A 19,254-nucleotide genomic window follows, 5' to 3' on the forward strand; every position below is an offset into this window, starting at 1 on the left:
TCGCAATTTATATATAAACCCGAACAATAGGGGCGCGTGAGCTCCACCTCCTCAACGGTCTCACTCTGACACACTCTCCCTCCCTTCGCTTCCTTCTGCAACCTCTCTCTGCGGTTCTTCCCTCACCACACCACTACTCTCTCCTCTTTCTTCTTCTTCTTTTTTCTGTTTCTGTTTCACAGTAATAGGGTTTTAGGATTCATCTTCTTCCCACACATTTCAATGCCGGAAAAGTCCAGGAAGGTACCTTTCACGGAACACGACTCAGCAAAGCTCCTAGAAAGGTATTATTATTTATTTCTTTATTTTGATTATTTTATTTTATATTGTTATTTTAGTGATTTTTGCGGTGAAGTTTGAGCATGATTGGGGATTTTTTTTCATCTGTTTTTATCTAGCAGGTATGACGCAACGACGGTGTTAACTTTGCTTCAAAAACTTGCGCACTATCCTCACGCGAAGATCGATTGGAATGAGTTGGTGAAGAATACATCAACTGAAATTTCCACCGCCAGAGAGTATCAGATGGTGTGGCGCCACTTGGCCTACCGTCATGCCCTTGCTGAAAATCTTGAAGATGGTGCTCAACCTCTGGTTTGTGATTTTAGTTATATTATTTAATTATAAAAGAAAAAAATTTCTTGGGGTCATAAGATGAAATAATAAAGTACATTCACTAACAGTGATCAAGGTGTAACTATGGCAGTGATTATAGTTGAATTTGTCAGGGATATGAATCTATAGTTACCACTTGCAGGAAATAAAAACTTGTCAATGCTTGTGCACATCATGCTAGTTCAGGCCTTCAGGGCCATATATCTTGTTTATGGAGACTATGTAAAATCATGGTATACTAAAGGTCCTGAAGGAAAAAGAAACATTGATGCTCTTCTGCTTGAATCTTAGCTTCTTGTGTTTTCTCCTTAGCCTTGTGTTTTATTGAATGTAGCAGGTCTATTCAAGTTGATTCTTGAATTGAATATAATATGATATAGCAGTTCTAATCAGATTGATCCTTGAATATCATCTTTGACTTCAAAATGGGTCTTTAAAGACCATTTTGAAGTATAATTTGCTTTCAGATAATTTAGCAGTACACACAATGAAAGATGTGGTTGAAAATTTGGAGAAAGCACGGTTAATGTTTGCGATCTTTACTCCTATCTGGTTTGCATTGTGATGCATGCATGATTTGATTACAATGTTCACTTTGATAAGGCATTGTTAGATTATTGTTTCTAGGTTCATGAATCATGACTATGAATTTAAGTTTATTATTTGATTTACTAAATTGGTGATTTTTATACAGGTCTGGAAAAAGTGAGGTTCAGGATGGTTGCATATATTTACTGATGAAATGAAGTCTGCTCTCTCTGCTCTCTCAGAATTCTTCTCAGCTCAAAACTGTCCGTTATCAATGTTATTATTGATCTCTATGCTAGTTCAGGGAGTAGGAGGCTGCAACACAAGAACTGATTTTCAGATTTTAAATTTTAATAACACAAATTACATAGCCTTTTGGTTTTTTATTGTGTATCATGATATGATAAAGACAAAAATTATATTCTATGAATCCACACAAATGTAAAATGTTACATTATCATAATGAATACTTGAAGGATGAAAACTGAATTTTATATATGCTCATTACTATTATTTCTATTTCATTTTATCCATTCTTTTTTTTAGGTTCTTAAGATAAGGTATTTTGAAAGTCAAAAAAAGAAAAAAAATGTATTTTTGGTACAATTTGTATATAAATAAGCAAAAAAATGATAGTGACAAAATAAAATGGATTATAAGAGTACTTTTCATGTCTTAGAATCATTGAATAGGGATTATAGGAATATCTTTCATTGAATATTTATAGTTTTACCGAATTTTCAATTAAGTTCCTATATTTTTTTTCTTTTCAATTAGGTCCCTAAGGGTATAAAAGTAATTTTACAATTCACTAACATTTTTTTTACGTTTAACGTTAATAGGGACTAAATTGAAAAAAAATAACGTATAGGACCCAATTAAAAAGAAAAAAAAATATAGGGACCTAATTGAAAATTTTGCGAAACTATAGGGACCAACAGAGTAATTAAACCAAATAAATATGAGAGAGAGAGTAATAAGGGGTTAGATTTAACATTGGATACCATCCAGTTTTTTTGTCACTGGAGAGGATCCACTCTCCTATACTGTACTGATGAGTTTTGACTTTAGAAATTTTTTTTTTAAGTTTTTTTTAATGCTAGACTTTAGCATGTGACTAATTTTTTTTATATGGAAAAAATATTGGTATTTTTATTTAAAATAAAATTATTTGGTGAAATTACAGGTAGGTGAATTTTACAGGTAAAAAGTCAACACACATGGTACGTGTTGCAATATACAGGGTGTGTATTGAATACGTATTATCACTTTGGTAACATGCAGAATGCGTGTTGAATACGTGTAATCATCCTGACAACACACAAAATGTGTTAAACATTTTTTTATACATTCACAGTACTGTCACTTCAAATATCAATATTCAACCAAAACACCATCTTTATTTCTATATTAAAAATAATTTCTGTTAGCATGTCTTGTTAATTAAAATATCGTGATTGCTAAGGAATTTAATTATCAGTACGTAGTGGAGAATGGATTCTCTCGATTTTTTTAACAATTGAGGAAATAAAATATAATTCCTTACTATTAATTTTATAAGTAATGAAATCAAAAATAAATATAAAAAAATAATAAAAAATTAAAATTACATTTTATACTCTTACTTTTTTTTTTTAATAATTAAAAAGATCTATTCCCATACCTAGTGGGGACTGCGGATGGTTGCAAGCAACTTGGAACCTGCAACAACTATGCAAGTACAGTCAAAAGGAAATTTGTGAGTGAAACGCACCCAAGCGCACATGCACTTTACTGCTTCAGTCAAAAACCTCGTGGCCTTGGGAACACATACATAGAATAATGTTCCAGGGCATAGTTTGAGAGTCATAGTAAATCATATTTTTTTTCATTTTCTTATATTATATTTTTTAATTATTATTAAAGTAAATAAGTAATTTTAGATATAATAAATATATAATTATAAATGATATATATAGATACAATTATAGATTTTTAAATTAAATAAAAATTTTGTATTAGTATATTTTAAATATTATTTATATTATAATACAAGATGCAAATAAACAAATAAATAAAATAAAAAAGAAAAAGAGTAAGCCTCTAACAATTCACAAGCAATAATAAACTACAGCATAGATGTCAGATGTGGAAGAAGAATATGCTTCTCAGTTCTCACCATCACCTTATATATTTTTCTACGCTTATGGTGCCCATGATTTTGTTTTGCCGCCAGCTTTCTTAACCTTAATTAACTAAAGTGAGACATATTAAGATCAGACGTCCATTTGCTAGCTTAATTATTGAAAAAGGACAAGGGAAAAATTGTAGGGACGGAAAACTTGAGATGCAAGAATCAAGTCGTAGAAGTTAGAACTACCTAGACAAATTTTTAAATGTTCTTAGCAAATGAAACTTAATTAAATTAACAAAACCTCGAACAGCTACGTAGGCTTTTCTTTTTATTTAAATAAAATAAATTATTTATTTACTCAAATAAATTGTAATACACGATTTTACCGTTTTAAACGTAGTTGTGTTTTTGCTAGCAAAATAACGAAAACAAAAATTACAATATTTACACTGACAACAAAAACAATACTAAATACTTTTTGCATTTTTGTCCGAAAACAACAATTTTTTTTTTCATATTTTCTCAATCACTGCAAGCAAAATGAACAAAAAAAGAAAAAATATATATCATTGTCAATTAATTTAGGTTCAAATAGGGACAATTTTTTTCCATATGAAAATAATTATGATGTGTAACTCAACGAAATGGACGTATATCAAATATTTGCACTGCTATAGTGTTAATCAAAATCGTAACTTACGTTTTGCTTTTTCATTTTGTTTTTTTATTTTGTTTATGAAACAAATCAAACGCAGGTTGCGTTTTATTACTCCTGTCAGCTTTTTCATTTTTTTTTTTGTTATTCAAATAAACTAAACGCAAGTTGCGTTTGTGAGATGGGTATTTTTTTTTTTTGAAATACCAAAACACAGGTTGCATTTTAAATGTGCAGAATTTTTTTATTGGAAACTGCAAAACGCAACTTGCGTTTTGTACAGAAAAATAATATTTTAATCGAGAGTCTTGCCTATAAATATGAAACTCAATTCATTCGGACTTGTACCTCACTTCTACTCCCATTTGTCTTTCTTTCATATATTTTATACTTGTGAGTTTTTTTGGCGTTGTGTCAAAAAAATCGGGTTAGGTGAAGTTGAGGTTATGAAAGATATTGCAAATTTGCGAGTGTATTTTAATGGTGAGATTATACCAAATACACACGAAGGAGTGACTTTTGTTTGTGAATATCCGTTTTCATTTGCTATTCCATGCACTATGAGTTTTGTAGAGTTGTAAAGTGGTTTTTTGTGAGAACATACAAAGCTACATTTCCAAAAGAGTGAGCAACATTATTTTATACAGGAATTCCTGTACAAGTATTTGGTGGGTTGATACAGTTTCAAATAACGTCCATCACTGATGAGCATGTATGCAGCAGATGTTCTATATTTATCAACAAATCCGATTTCACGTGCCGATAATAGAGCTGTAGGTTGAGTTTGAACAGCATACGGGACTGAACACGGTTGGCAAGGAGATCAGTGTTGATGAGCTTGGGGGTATAGATTGGGAAGAAGATAACAACGATAGTGAAAAGGAGTTCGAAACCAACTACGAAGTCAATGACGAAAACGATGACGGAGACCTGGCAGGCAATCCGGCGGTGCAAAATGAAGCAAATGCGATTGTAAACTAGCACTCCTTTGGTGTTCTATCTTTTATGCGGACTCTAGATCTCGCAGCCATGCATGCCCGGAATTTTTTAAGTATGTGAATATGGGTATGTTATGGTTATTAATAAAAGTTACCACTACCATTTTTTTATTTGCCTTGACCGACTAACAGTGGTTCGCATGTCATAGGTGAAGGCAATGTTGCGGCAGAAGATGGTCAGTTTAGTGTCGGAATGGAATTTAGTTCTAGAAAGTCAGTGATATCTGCAATCAAAATTTGCACTATCTCTAAAGAAGTTGATTACACTGTGTATGAGTCTGAGCCGCAGACATTCTATGTAAAATGCAAGGGTTATGGTGCAGGGTGCGATTGGCTTATCCGAGCTAGTTTGATTCGAAAGAAAGGTTGTTGGAAGATCAGAAGATACAGTGAAAAACACACGTGCACCATGTGGACGATTTCACAAGATCATGCCAAGTTGGACTCAGATAAAATTGCAGATGCTATTATGTCGTTGGTTGAAGCAGACCCAACAATAAAGGTGAAGTCTATTATTACAGAAGTTCAATCCAGGTTCAACTACACTGTAAGTTACCACAAGGCTTAGTTGGCAAAGCAAAAATCTGTCGCAAAAGTTTTCGGTTATTGGATAGTTTCTTACCAGACTCTGCCAATATGGTTGAAAACAATGACTGCGAAGATGCCAAAGTCTCGTGTTCAAATAAAAACACTCCCCGTCTATCGTGAGAGTGAGGAAGTTCAAGGTGTAAGAGTTCTTCATCGTGTTTTTTTGGAGCTTCTATCTGTGTATTGTAGCATTTAGACAATGCAAGTCATTGGTGCAGGTTGATGGTACACAACTGTACAGAAAATATAAAGGTGCACTTTTAATTCTGGTGGCACAATATGGGAACCAAAATATTATGCCTATTGCATTTTCGATCGTCGATGGTGAGACGGCACACGCGTGGGAGTTTTTCCTAACTAATTTGCGGAGATATGTTGTTACCATTGATGGCGTGGGCATTATTTCTGACCGTCATAACTCCATCGACGCATCAATAGGTCACAGTAACTTGGTCTGTTCAGTGCTACTCTATACACTAGAATGACACTAACAGTGACTTTGTGGAGCACATAAACAAGTTTACGGCTAGATCGTCAGGAACCACCACTGCCATATACGGCCACCATATAAATTACACATCAGTAACCACAAGGCCGATTAGTAAAATTATTATTCTAAATAAACAGCTTAACATAAATTGTTAAAACATACATCGTTGTCTCCCATGTCATCGAGTTGTCGCCTAAAGTGTGTTGTAGACCGTCGTGTATATCTTGTTAGTCGACGCTAATGACTCCATCTAAACAATATTAGAATGGTTGTAATCAGAACAACAACGACAACGACAACGACAACGACAACGACGACAACGACAACGACAACGACAACGACAACGACAACGACAACAACAACAACAACAATAATAACAACGATAAATAATACCGGCGCGCAAGTGGAACACCAACATTGGTGAGCTAATTGCAAGGAATAGGTGCCAGAAACGGCATACGCTCCCATGCCCAAACAAAAAGCAGAACGAAAGGTTCATCCATCTCTTTACAGTTGTGATGTACGACACAACGATCTATACAGATGTGCCAGACTAGCTGCCCCCAACTGTATAGTGGAATGCAATGGAAATCTTGAAGTAGAGGCAAAAACTTCGAGTTCAAAGAATTAGTCGACTTATCTGAAAATACAACCGTTCCGAGCACGTAGAAAATATGAGCTCGCATGTACCGCTCGATGGACTCTTGCGTGTCACACGGTTCGGTGTCTCTACATCGCCGGACCCATGCAAGATTTATCTTATCCAATATGTGATCGTCCGTACCGGGCAACTGACCAAAACAAGCGAAGTAGTTCTCCACCAAAAACTGGTGACTGCTGTTCGTTTTACCCGTAACGGGATCCCCATTAATCGGGAGGACAAGTATATGTGTCACGTCTTCTAGCGTCACAGTCACTTCGCCAACTAGAAGGTGAAACGTGTGGGTTTCAGGCATCTATCGTTCCACCAAGACACTCAGGAGTGTAAAATGGCCTCTCATTTTGTCTACTCGCGAAACGTGGTGAAACCTAATTAATGCTAGTGCTACTGCAGCTATCTCATTAAAGATTTTTGACGGATCAAGTTTTTTGGGCAACAAATTTCTGATTGCCTGCAAAAAGAAAAATAATAATTATTAATAATATTTGATAACTATAATTAGTGTTAACAATAGCATTAATTAAAACATTAATAATTAGCCACAACAACAACAACAACAACAACAATAACAACAATAATAATAATAGTACCAATAATATTATTAATAAATATTTTTATAATACTTAAAATATTTTTATTAATATATTAACAATCATAAATTATTATTATTATCATAAACAGTATTATAAAAATTAATAATATACTAATCATAATAATAATTACTCATATATATAACAACAACAATAACAACAATAACAATAAAAATAATAATAATTTCATGATTCTTAATCAGAATACTATTCATGATCATAACAAAAATAATTAACAGCCATACTATTTTCTTGTTATTAAAAATAATAATATGCTAATAACATTAATATATTAATAATAATAGTTAATAATATATTAATAATAATAGTTAATAATATATTAAAAATAATAATAAGAATAAAATAATGATAATAATTAATAATAATAAATTATTATTGTTATTATAAACAGTATTATAAAAAATATTTTTATAATATTTAAAATATTTTTATTAATATATTAATAATAATAAATCATTGTTGTTATCATAAACAGTGTTATAAAAATTGAATAATATACTAATCATAATAATAAGTACTCATATATAATAATAATAATAATAATAATAATAATAATAATAATAATAATAAATTAATAATAAAACTAACAGTTAAAACATAAATAAATAAAATACAAATAAATAAAATTATTCATCACAAAAATTTAAAAAAATATTTATCTATTGAGAATAATCTAAGTATTCAATAATATATTTTTGGTAATGTAAAATTACAAACCATTTTTTTCTATAAATTTCACTCTTCACTCACTAAAACTATCTTTTTTATTATTCTTCTTATTCCCTCTCTTGCAATCAAATCCCTCTCTTACAACCCAAAATACTGAAACCCTTTTGAAAGTCAAAAACAACAAACCCTCACTAGTAAAACAAGTACACTTCCCCCAAACTTGCGTTTGCGTTATAAAGATCTCCTTCAACTTTCTCTTTTAACATGTGTCGGACATGTAGTCATACACTATGCCAATCACAACTTGTATTTGAATAGTTTTAAGGTAGTCAACCGGCTGGTCTTATCCGCATGCAGGGGACATGGGATACGTTTTAATATGTGGTTGTCCCTCATGTCAAATCAGTTTGAGTTTTGTAGTTGCCTGTCTTTTTTTTTTTTTTTATCCAAAACGTAAGTTGCGTTTTGTAGATCACTGAACATACAGATCCATATATGTGGATAACACACCATACACCAATATAGTTAAACATCACTATTTTTTACTCCATTAATAAATTAATTTTTGACAAAGAGAATGAAAATGACAATAATTTTTTTTTCCCTTTTTTTTATTATCACTCACAATAGTTGAGAAAATACGGGAAAAAAATTATTTTATTTTCACTAACAAAATAACAAAAATGCAAAAAAAATTCAGTATTGGTTTCGCTATTAGTACTAATGTAAATATTATAATTTTTGTTTTTGTTTTTTTATAACTAAAAATACATTTAAATGCATAAATTAATAAATTTTGTATTTCAATTTAAATTGATAAATAAAAAATTTATTTTATTTAAATAAAAAAAACCCAACTACGTATGACTTATGCAATAATTAATTTGTGGAAAAAAACAGCAGCAATTTGCATTGCGGCGTTAGAATTAATTAGGGTAAAAAACCTATTTAAGCCAAGGGAGGAAAGTTGATACGCAAATCAGCCAAATACGAAACTTATACACCATTCAACCAAAGCAAACTTTAATGTAATTCGAATCAAGTAAATTCGAATTACAATCCTTAATAATTCGAATGGATTAAGCTCGAATTATTCCCAACCATGCTATCCAAGTAATTCGAAACAACTTGCATCGAATTAAAGAAGCATAATTCAAATTATATCAATTCGAATTAGTAGGAAGAGGTTAATGAGAGGAAGTTCGAATCAATTCGATTCGAATTACTCACAACTCGAAACAAATTGTAATTCGGGATGACTTGATTTGAATTACTCAGATTTCGAAAGCAAAGGTAATTCGAAACTAGTTGATTCGAATTACAAGTGAGTGCCCTATATAAGGAGTTCGAACTTAGTTCATTCGAATCAGTTTTCTATTCTCAAACCCCACCAAATCCCAGAGAAAACGACCCAAAACCGGTCCGAGAAAGTCTGGTGCGGCATACTTAGGCGATGGGGGACGATCCGGGAAGGCTGTATCGACTGGATGGAGTCGCTCATATAGCCGGGGTGATCAACGACGAGGTTAGTGGTTTATGATGGTGGTTTATGATATTCGTTTATGTTAGTGGTTTATGAAAGCGGTATTTCAAGTGGTTTATGATAGCGGTTTTGCGTGCGATTTTATTGGCAGTTTATGTTAGTGGTTTGGGTTAGTTCTATTGCATGCAGTTTATGTAAGTGGATTTGCCCGTGGTTTTCGTAAGTGGATTTGCCCGTGGTTTAATGAGTGGTTTTGCCCGTAGTTTTCATAAGTGGATTTGCATGTGGTTTATTTTTTTGATTTTTTGGATGCGGTTTGAGTATGCGGTTTTGCTAGCGGTTTACTACATTTTGCTTTTGCATGTGGAATTTAGAAGCGGTCTATGTTTGCGGGTTTTTTTTTTTTTTTGCAATTTCCGTACTGGACTGATATATCTCCTATTGCATGTGTTATTTGTTACTTGTTTACGTTGTGAGTTTTATTTGTTAGTGGTATTGTAAATCGTTCTAATTATGCGGTCCATGTAATGCGCAGCCCCGGCGTTGCATATCGAGCATGCGGCGGCAACAGAGGATGCGACTGGATGAGAGGTACGTTCCGTACTTGCAGATGGCCGGATTATACCATCTTGCGAGACTGAACGACAGATTGTTCAGATTGGACGAGCCCCTTGTGAGTGCCTTCGTGAAGCGGTGGCGTCCGGAGACGCACACGTTCCACATGCTGTTCGGAGAGTGCACGATCACACTTCAGGACGTTGTGTACCAGTTGGGGTTGCCAGTGGATGAACGTTACGTCAGTGGTTGCCTGACAGACTTCCACGTATATATAGAGGGTGACAAGCCAGCTTGGCAGTGGTTCCATGAGTTGCTCGGTGTGTTACCTCCCGCGAACCAGATACAGAAGTTCGCAGTGAACTATACCTGGTTCCAGGAGACTTTTGGAGAGTGCCCTGAGGAGGCAGATGAGGAGACGGTGAGGCGCTTTACCCGTGCCTATATCATGATGTTATTGGGCACCCAGCTGTTTGACGACAAGTCAGGCAATCGTATACACATCAGATGGTTACCGTTTGTGGCTAGGCTTGAGGAGATGGGTGGCTATAGCTGGCGGTCGGCGACACTAGCATGGTTGTACCGGTGCATATGCTGAGTGGCCAACAGACATGTCGTGAAGTTAGTTGGGCTGTTACAGTTACTTCAGTCTTGGATCTTTTAGCGTTTTCCTGGTTTTAGGCCTGCTGGGTATGATGCGTTTAGCTGGCCCCTTGCCTCGAGGTACCACTATCGTATTCTACTATTTATCTTTATTTTATTTATTTTCGATTTCGCATGCAATTTTATGCCTTTTAGAATCATTCATGAATGCAGTACCATGTTTAATTTCCTACGCAGGTGGTCAGGTTACAACACCGGATCGAGTTTTTCTCTTAATCGATCCTTTGTGGTGAACCAACACTAGAAAACTATCCTAACTAGCCATCTGACCCCTCTATTGAGAGCAACTCACGTACACATCATATATATAGGGCTCTGCTTCACAGTAATTCGAATCATATGAATTCGAATTAGCCTTAATTAGCAACCTATAGTAATTCGAATCAATAAGATTCGAACTCCCTCCTTATGCATGTGATGCTAGTAATTCGAATTGAGTTAATTCGAACTATGCTTCTTTAATTCGATGCATATTGATTCGAATTACTTTGGCACGTTACTAGGGAATAATTCGAGTTATATCAATTCGAATTACATACAAATCTAATTCGAATTGTATTGATTCGAATTACATTAATTTATTCTTTAGTGGATTGATGTATCAGAATTTCGTTTGGCTTATTTGGGTAATTTTAAATTCCCCTTAACGTATATACGTTTTTTACCCAATTAATTACTACACGCCCAAAGATTACTACTTGTTCTTATTTTTAGCATCCAAAGCAACACAAAGATATGGGTGGATTGGAAATGAATTTTTTTAATTTTTTTATTTGAAAAATTAAAATGTAATTTTCTTATCATATATTTATAGGTGAGATTAAAAAATATAAAAAAATATTAAAAATTAAAAATTATATTTTATATTTTCAAATAAAAAAAAATTGAAATGATTTATTCTCTGGGTGAATTGATAATGTAAGGTCCATTTGTATGGCTCTAACCTAGCTTGGACTAATTACACTGCCGTAATTAAAGGTCTAGATCATTTCTCGAAGCGTAATAGTAATATCTCCAATATATATTCTATTAGTTTGGCGTGTCCTACTCTTTTTTCATACTCTATTTATTAGTGTAAAATAATTTTGTGTGTATTATTATATTAGTAGAAGATAATTAATTTTAAAATTTATTATTTAAAAATGATTTATTTAAATATAAAACTATTTAAATAAGTATATAAAAAATATAAAAATTAAACATTTAGAAGATACTTATAGGTTTTCTAGATAAAAATAAAAGAGAAGATAATATAGTATCAAAGAGCAATCATTATGCCCATTTAAAACCAAATCATATTTGCTGCAATTAGTGATTTTAACCGAATGATGATCTTCATAATGCATATTGTCTTTCAGTAAGGGCCCTACGACCTTAACACAAAGAAAACCAAAAGGACCCAATACACAAGAGATTCATGCTGTATAATGGGAGAGGTCGGTTGAGGATGGTGAATACGACTGATGAAACTTTATTTTAACATTAAAAAAATATATATATATTATACCCATAGCTAGAAAAGCTACTAAATGTGTGTATAAAGCAAATAAGGACATAGTGGGGAAAAAGGAATAATTTTAGCTAGCTTAAGATTCACTCAATGAGTACTCCAAATTCCATATAAGATCAAATTGCTGGAATGATGAGTTCGAATTTGAGGATGTACAAAAATCGAATTTGTGCGTTAATTTATTTTATTTTTATCGTAAAACAAATTGATAGGTTAGATTTGTAAATAAAAAAAATTAATTTGAAATTAAAAAATATGCGAATCAGATTTATAAAATTTAAAAAACTACGTATCCTCCGATTTCATATGAACAAAAATTGACATTTCAATTTCTTCAACTGCGACGTCCATAGTTGAATGAAATACATCAACCTCCAGCAACAACGCAAAACATAACTCTCTCTTTAATATTAAGGAATGCTCCTATAAAGACGCAGAAAACATCTTTTTTTAAAGATATTTTTTAATAATTAAAATTTAATACATATAATCACTTAAATTATGTTATTTTTGTCAAAATTATGCCAGACAAATTAATTTAATCGAAAAATAATGAATCAAATTTTGAATCCGTCTAAATTAATATTATTTTTTATAAAAAATGACTATAATACTCCTATTATATAAAATGACTAAAATACTCTTATTATATATATTAATTTTGAGAATTCTAAATTTAGCTCTTTTCTTCTCTATCGTTATAAGGTTAAATTTTAAAATTTTCAAAATTAATATATATAATAGGGATATTTAAGTTGTGTTTTATAATAAGAATATTGTAGTAATTTTTTATAAAGAATATTAATTTATACCGGTTTAAAATTTAACTTATTAATTTTTTTGCTAAACTGATTTGTCTAGTCTAATTTTAATAAAAATAATACAATTTAATTAATTATATGTGTTAAATTTTAATTTTTAAAAAATATCTTTAAAAAAAAGATGTTTTTGACATCTTTATTTAAATGGCTCCCTTAATATTAAAATTAAAAAGTGTTCCTTTTGTTTCTCAGTGAAATTTTTTTAGATTTTTTTACTTAAAATAAAACCATGATTATTGCTTGTATAGTGAGAATTGTGGGTGTTTGTAATTGAAGTGTTTAACATCAAAATCGTGGTTCATAATAACTTTTTTTTTTCAAACCAAAATCACATTTTTTAATCACAATTTACGCTATCCAATTACATTTTATAAATCGTAGTTCTTAATCGCCATTCACACAAGCAGCCATAAACCATAGTTTTGTTCAACGATTTGCATATGAGTTTTATATATCAAATTCGTGGTTTTATTCTATACGAGAAGTCTCTGGTACGGGTTGTAAGATGGATGAGGACTTGCGAGTCGAAGCGGACGCCAAATTATCTGACTGGAGCAATGAGGGTGGGTACCTGTAAAGACACTTCGACGCTCAAGTCAAAATGAATCTAAGAGATATAAGGTGTGAGGAATGAGTGACTACTTGAGGGGGCTTCTGGCTCCCCTTTATATAGTTAGTTGTAGTTATCTCATCTGATCTTATATATCTAGCTAAGATAAGGGAGGTATTCGAATTCGAATGTTGGTTAGAGATTGTAGGGCCGGTTTAGGCGTCATCATCTTATCTTATCTGGTTAAGATAAGGGAGGTATTTGAATTCAAATATTGAGTCAGGATATTGGAAGTTATTGATCTGTCTTTGGGCCGTGAGGATGACCTAATCTTAGGATTGTCGAGTTCGGTGACCGTTTCAAGGATGGATCAGGAGATCGGGTCCGGAACAGTTGCCCCTGGAGCATGAGAGCTTGCTTGCTTGGTCTCAATGCTGAGTTGTTGGGGATCCTAGTTCTCTGTAGTTTGGGAGACTGTGAGGAGCCTGGAAAGGACGTGACGTTCTCCTGCGCCAATTGGTGGGATGTTGGTGAGTTCTGCTTTCTGCGAGTTGGAAAATCATTAGCTTAGACCTTAACGCCGCTTTTGTTGACGAGTTTGGTTTTCTATTATCTGGATGTTGTGAAGGGCCTGGAAAGTGCGTGACCTCATCCTGCGCCGATTGACGGGATGTTGATGAGTTTGGCTTTCCGCGAGTTAGAAGACCGTCAGCTCATGCTTGCTTTGTGTGGCCTTTTTGGGCCGTTATTGTGAACTTAGTTTAAGCCTCTTGGTGGGCCGATTTCAATACTTTGCTTATTGAGTTTATTTGGATATCCGTTTTGTTGGCCTCGGTGGTGACCGGTTTCTAGGGGTAGCCGTTTAACTTATTTGGATATCTGCTTTGTTGGCTTCGCGGGTGATCGATCCTCGGGTCACCATTTTTTGTTATTTAGATATCCGTTTTGTTATTTGAATATCTGTTTTGTTGGCTTCAGGTTTATCGATCCTGGGGTATCCGTTTACTTATTTGGATTTTCGATCCGTTTATTTATTTGGATATCCGTTTTGTTGGCCTGGGGGTGATCGATCCCCGAGTAGCCCTTTACTTATTTGGATATTCATTTTGTTATTTGGACATCTGTTTTGTTGGCCTCGGGTGATCGATCCCCAGGGCACCGCTTTTTTTTATTTGGATATCTATTTTATTATTTGGATATCTGTTTCATTGGCCCCGGGCTAATTAATCCCTAGGACGCTTTCGGTAGTGGGTTGCTACGAGGTGTCGTGTTGCCGTGCTTCCGTTTGTTGGCGGCCACGACTTGGCTTACCTCTTCGTCATTTATATATTTCCTCGTGACACTTTGGATTTCGTGCATAGTCCAGACTGGCTTGGTGGTGAGGTGCTTTCGGAAGTCTACATCCATGAGTCCATTGGTTAGACAGAGACCAACTACCAAGTCCGTGTGTCCATCGATCGTTAGGCACTCATCGTTGAATCTGTCGAGGTATTTCCTCATGGATTCGTCTTGTCTTTGGGTAATTCCGAGTAGGTTGATCAGGTGCTTTGCTTTGGTGATCCTGGCAGTGAACTGGTCCATAAACTTTCTAGAGACGACGTCAAAGCTGGCTATGGAACCATTCGGGAGGCCGTTGAACCATTTGATTGCATAGCCGGCTAAGATTATCGGAAAGGCCCTGCATCGGACCACATCGGCGGCTCCTTCCAAGTTCATCCTTGCCTCGAAGGCTGTTAGGTGTTCCTGGGGTTCCTTGGTTCTGTCATACTTCATGTCGATGGGTTTGTCAAAACCTTTAGGGAGTTTGGCCTTTAGGATTTTCTCGGTAAATGGGGTAGCTCCTGTTATTTCGTGCTCGTTTCTTGTTTGCTTGGCCTCCCAACTGTGCCTTCAGTCATCCTCATTGTGTGGGTGCTCCAAATCTCTGGATTCACTCCGATCGTGCCGTTTCCTGTGTCGTTCTTCGGGTGACCATTCTTGTCTGGCCTTTCGATGCGACCGGGTTCTAGAGGTTTCTTGGCTTGCATGTTCGGAATGGTATCGTTCTTTGGAAGTAACTTAGCCCTCGAGGTTTTGCACTTTAAGGCATGGCTCTTGGATTATCTGGTTGCTTTCTCTCCTAGGCCGTCGGGCACTCGAGCTTCAGTGGGCGGCCGTTTGTCCTCCTTTGGTTGCTGCTAGACCGGGGTTGGTTGGCAGTGCACAGTGCTTGTTATCCTCCCGTGGATGGAAGGAATGCTATCTCAGAGTTTGGGTGTTTGGCTTTGCGGGTTTGAGGAAGAGCTTGAAGAGTTCAGGAGAATAGGCGACCACGATGGGCATGGAGCCAAAGTAGAGGGAGAATATAGGGCCATGGCGCTTGGAGAGACGGATGAGAGAGTGGTGGATGAGAGTGTCCAAGAGGGGGAGGTTTCCCACTAAAGGGAGGCGGGGCTTTGAGTTTCGCCGTTGGGGTAGGGCGAAGGTATACAAAGAATCTTATCACTAAGAATGTGATTACAAGTTGAAGAGACATTGTTCCTTTTTCCTCTCAATTACAAGCAAGAAATAAAGTGAGTGAGTTTGGGGGTTACTCCTCGAGCTTCTCCATCATGCCGCCACGACTTGGTAGTCCCCACAGACGGCGCCAATGTACAAGAAGTCTCTGGTACGGGTTATGAGATGGATTGGGGACTTGCGAGTCTAGGCGAACACCGGATTATCTAACTGGAGCAATGTGGGTGGGTACCTGCAAAGATACTCCGATGCTCAAGTCAGAATGGATCTAAGAGATATAAGGTGTGAGGAATGAGTGAGTACCTGAGGGGACTTCTGGCTCTCCTTTATATAGCTAGTGGTAGTTATCTCATCTTATCTTATCTAGCTAAGATAAGGGAGTTATTCGAATTCGAATGTTAGTTAGAGATTATAGGGCCAGTTTGGACTGCCATCATCTTATTTTATCTGGCTAAGATAAGGGAGATATTTGAATTCAAATGTTGGATCAAGATATTGGAAGTTATTAGTCCGTCTTTGGGCCGTGAAAATGACCCAATCTTAAAATTGCCGAGTTCGGTGACAGTTCCGAAGATGAATCAAAAAATCAAATCTGGAACATATTCCATGATTTATATAATAATAAAAGTGGACAATGCCAGAGATGGTGGTCCGATCGTAGCTGCAACAAAGGAAAATTAAATTAATTCAATTCTTAATTGGTTAATGAATTACAGTTTTATCCAAAAAATAAGAAATCGATCTTTTTATTAAAAAGCAAAGAAAACAAAAAGCAATTTTAATTTTTTTTTCTAATTTTAATGTAATATATTTTTTTAAATCACTGTTCTTTTATATTTTCATTAACATCATCTTGTTTTCCTTAATTTTGTTATCTTATGCGTTGCAGTTTAATACAAATCATACCAAAGTTTTAGTTAAGAGTAATAATTAGAAACCTAATTCATCCTCCTAATTATTTTTAAAAAAAGGTAAAATATGTCTAAAAATATTTGAGACAATAAAAATCGGTCTAAACTATTCTAAAAATTTTTATTTTGTATTCTTTAATTACTACTGAAATAAATAAGAAATTTTAAATATAATAAATATGTAATTATAAATATAGTCCTGTTACATATAGAAGTCTTTTTGGCAACTAAGTCCAATTAAGTTAGTCCAATCTCAGATTAGAACGCGTATAACCACGCATTTTTCCCAACTGTTAAATAGAGCGAACATTTTATGAAAAATGGTTCTTCTCCGCTCATCAAAACCGCAATGCTCATAATTCGAACCAGGCTCAAAATCTCTCAAAAATCTCTCAAAATCGTCACGAAAAGTCAAGAAAATTTAAAGCTAAATTTGAAATCTTCACCAAGAAACACAGTAAGAGAAGACGAAAGATTCTTAAAGGTACTGTTCACTAATCGTCTAGTTTTCTCACTTTTCTCTTTTTTATTTTGATTGCGAAACACTACATAGTGATATTTCTGTTTATTTAGTAGATTTATTTTGTATTATTGCGTTGAAGTACGTATTACTGTTCTCATTATACGCTTTATTTGGTGATAACTGTGTTAGGTCGGTGTAAAAATGTTACATATAGTTTAAGCTATGTTTGCATGTGTTTGAGGAATTTGCATTTGTTTTTGTCCATTTTTCAAGAATTTTCTTTATCGATTTGTTGTAACAATCCATAGAATTTTATTGTAGTGCTTCTGGTATCATGAGTTACATATCTTTTTTACCTCACATTGTATTTAGTTTGCCTTTCGGTGTATTTCATGTAAATTGAAGTGTACATGGTGCTGTTATCCTCTTTATGCTGTAACTAGATAACATAGTATTATTTTTGTACTTCTGATATTATTTTGTATATATTTGAGTGATTTGCATCTATTTTTGTCTATTTTTTAGGAATTTTTTTCATGGATTTGTTGTAACTACCCATAAAATTTTGTTGTAGTGCTTCTAGTACCATTTTATGTATGTTTGATTGAGTTGCATGTCTTTTTTACTTCACATTATACGATGTAATAAAAAATAATAGCGATGTATTTGATTTATGTTTTGGTGTATTTGGTTTGTGTTTCAGTGTATTTGGTTTGTCTTTCGGTATATTTCATGTGAATTGAGGTGCACTCTTGTTACCTATTAACCTTTTTTTTATTCCTTACAAAAAAAATGACAAAAAAAGCATGTAAATATAATGTAAGTATATATATATTTGAACAACTCAATTTTTTTGTATAAATATAGTTTATTTACACAATTCTCATTTATTTATAGAAAAATCATGATTTGAAATGCTTCACAAGATTCATTCATGATAAATACCACAACATGAGCGATGACAAGAAAGTCGTTGTTCAAGAACTGAGATTTGGTGGTATGATGCATATCCCTCCCATGAATGTGTTACATAAGCTCTTGAAAGAATTGGCATATTCATTTGATATGTACAATAATACACTGAATACACGGTATGGTATAATCAAGATCACTCAAGAAAATATAGCAGCTACCCTTGACTTGACTGTATCTAGTAAAAAAATATATTTTATAATATATTTTTTAAATCAAATTTTGGTGTATTATTAAATTATTTCTATGTTATTGAAATATTTTTGCTGCTTTTGCAGGGCCAGGCTATCCAGTCAAAGTTAATTTTCAAGAACTTAGTCAGCAGAGTAAGGAAGTTATTAGAAACTTCCAAGGCAAGACTTTGTCAGAATTGACAACCTCTATAATAGAGATGAGTGGTGGTGGAGAGAAAAATCGGCTAAAATTCAAGAGGATATTCATCCTCTACATTCAGATGTGCTTCTTGTAATACCCTGACTACCAAAGACAACGCTTCCGACTGCGCAACTCTGATAGCTCGGATATTACGACGACACTTATACTAATTAATACTAAAATATGAGCCTGTTTGAAACTTTAAACCGCAATACCGCTCCCAACAAATACTTTTGATATACAACGTACATCCATACAACTTACAGAAACTCATAAAGAGTATATATATATATATATATATATATATATATAGATATATATATAGATATATATATATATACATACATATATATAAGTATTATTACAAGCATAATCCAATACAATTTCCTATCCCTCTTACAGAATATATCAAGATGAAGGCGATGGTACAATAAACCATAACTAAAACAATACAGGGCATCACAACAACAATTAAATAAGCTCTTCGTGACTTCTGCGCCCACATCCTGAAAGGGGAAAAATGTAGG

The 19,254-nt window shown here is 33.9% G+C and overlaps 4 protein-coding genes across 4 annotated transcripts; 2 read left to right on the top strand and 2 right to left on the bottom strand.

Annotated features, from left to right (window-relative positions):
* The first annotated feature begins 4,972 nt into the window (after positions 1 to 4,972).
* Positions 4,973 to 6,377, top strand: LOC112742815 (uncharacterized). The gene is made up of 5 exons (XM_025792053.1): positions 4,973 to 4,976; positions 5,059 to 5,456; positions 5,535 to 5,636; positions 5,716 to 5,949; positions 6,267 to 6,377. The coding sequence occupies exons 1-5, from the start codon at positions 4,973 to 4,975 to the stop codon at positions 6,375 to 6,377; spliced, it is 849 nt and encodes a 282-aa protein (XP_025647838.1).
* Positions 6,378 to 6,412: 35 nt separating this feature from the next.
* LOC140178639 (protein MAIN-LIKE 2-like) lies at positions 6,413 to 6,943 on the bottom strand. The gene has a single exon (XM_072215846.1). The coding sequence runs from the start codon at positions 6,941 to 6,943 to the stop codon at positions 6,413 to 6,415; it is 531 nt and encodes a 176-aa protein (XP_072071947.1).
* A 2,438-nt stretch (positions 6,944 to 9,381) lies between these two features.
* On the top strand, positions 9,382 to 10,564 carry LOC112742816 (protein MAIN-LIKE 1-like). Its single transcript, XM_025792054.1, has 3 exons — positions 9,382 to 9,453; positions 9,947 to 10,002; positions 10,060 to 10,564. Exons 1-3 carry the CDS (start codon positions 9,382 to 9,384, stop codon positions 10,562 to 10,564), a joined length of 633 nt encoding a protein of 210 aa, XP_025647839.1.
* A 4,176-nt stretch (positions 10,565 to 14,740) lies between these two features.
* LOC112742817 (uncharacterized) lies at positions 14,741 to 15,283 on the bottom strand. Its single transcript, XM_025792055.1, has one exon. The coding sequence runs from the start codon at positions 15,281 to 15,283 to the stop codon at positions 14,741 to 14,743; it is 543 nt and encodes a 180-aa protein (XP_025647840.1).
* Positions 15,284 to 19,254: the final 3,971 nt, after the last annotated feature.

The sequence above is a fragment of the Arachis hypogaea genome, chromosome 14 (genome assembly GCF_003086295.3).
Source record: "Arachis hypogaea cultivar Tifrunner chromosome 14, arahy.Tifrunner.gnm2.J5K5, whole genome shotgun sequence".
Lineage (NCBI taxonomy): Eukaryota > Viridiplantae > Streptophyta > Magnoliopsida > Fabales > Fabaceae > Arachis > Arachis hypogaea.

Bases quoted from the DNA above. Each gene is read 5' to 3' on its own strand.
- LOC112742817 (XM_025792055.1), bottom strand. From the start codon at position 15,283: ATGAAGTATGACAGAACCAAGGAACCCCAGGAACACCTAACAGCCTTC.
- LOC112742816 (XM_025792054.1), top strand. From the start codon at position 9,382: ATGGGGGACGATCCGGGAAGGCTGTATCGACTGGATGGAGTCGCTCAT. The intron at 9,454-9,946 runs GTTAGTGGTTTA...TGTAATGCGCAG, and splicing joins CCGGGGTGATCAACGACGAG to CCCCGGCGTTGCATATCGAG. The intron at 10,003-10,059 runs GTACGTTCCGTA...ACTGAACGACAG, and splicing joins AGGATGCGACTGGATGAGAG to ATTGTTCAGATTGGACGAGC.
- LOC140178639 (XM_072215846.1), bottom strand. From the start codon at position 6,943: ATGCCTGAAACCCACACGTTTCACCTTCTAGTTGGCGAAGTGACTGTG.
- LOC112742815 (XM_025792053.1), top strand. The intron at 5,457-5,534 runs GTAAGTTACCAC...GTTTCTTACCAG, and splicing joins AATCCAGGTTCAACTACACT to ACTCTGCCAATATGGTTGAA. The intron at 5,950-6,266 runs GTCTGTTCAGTG...GGTTGTAATCAG, and splicing joins CAATAGGTCACAGTAACTTG to AACAACAACGACAACGACAA.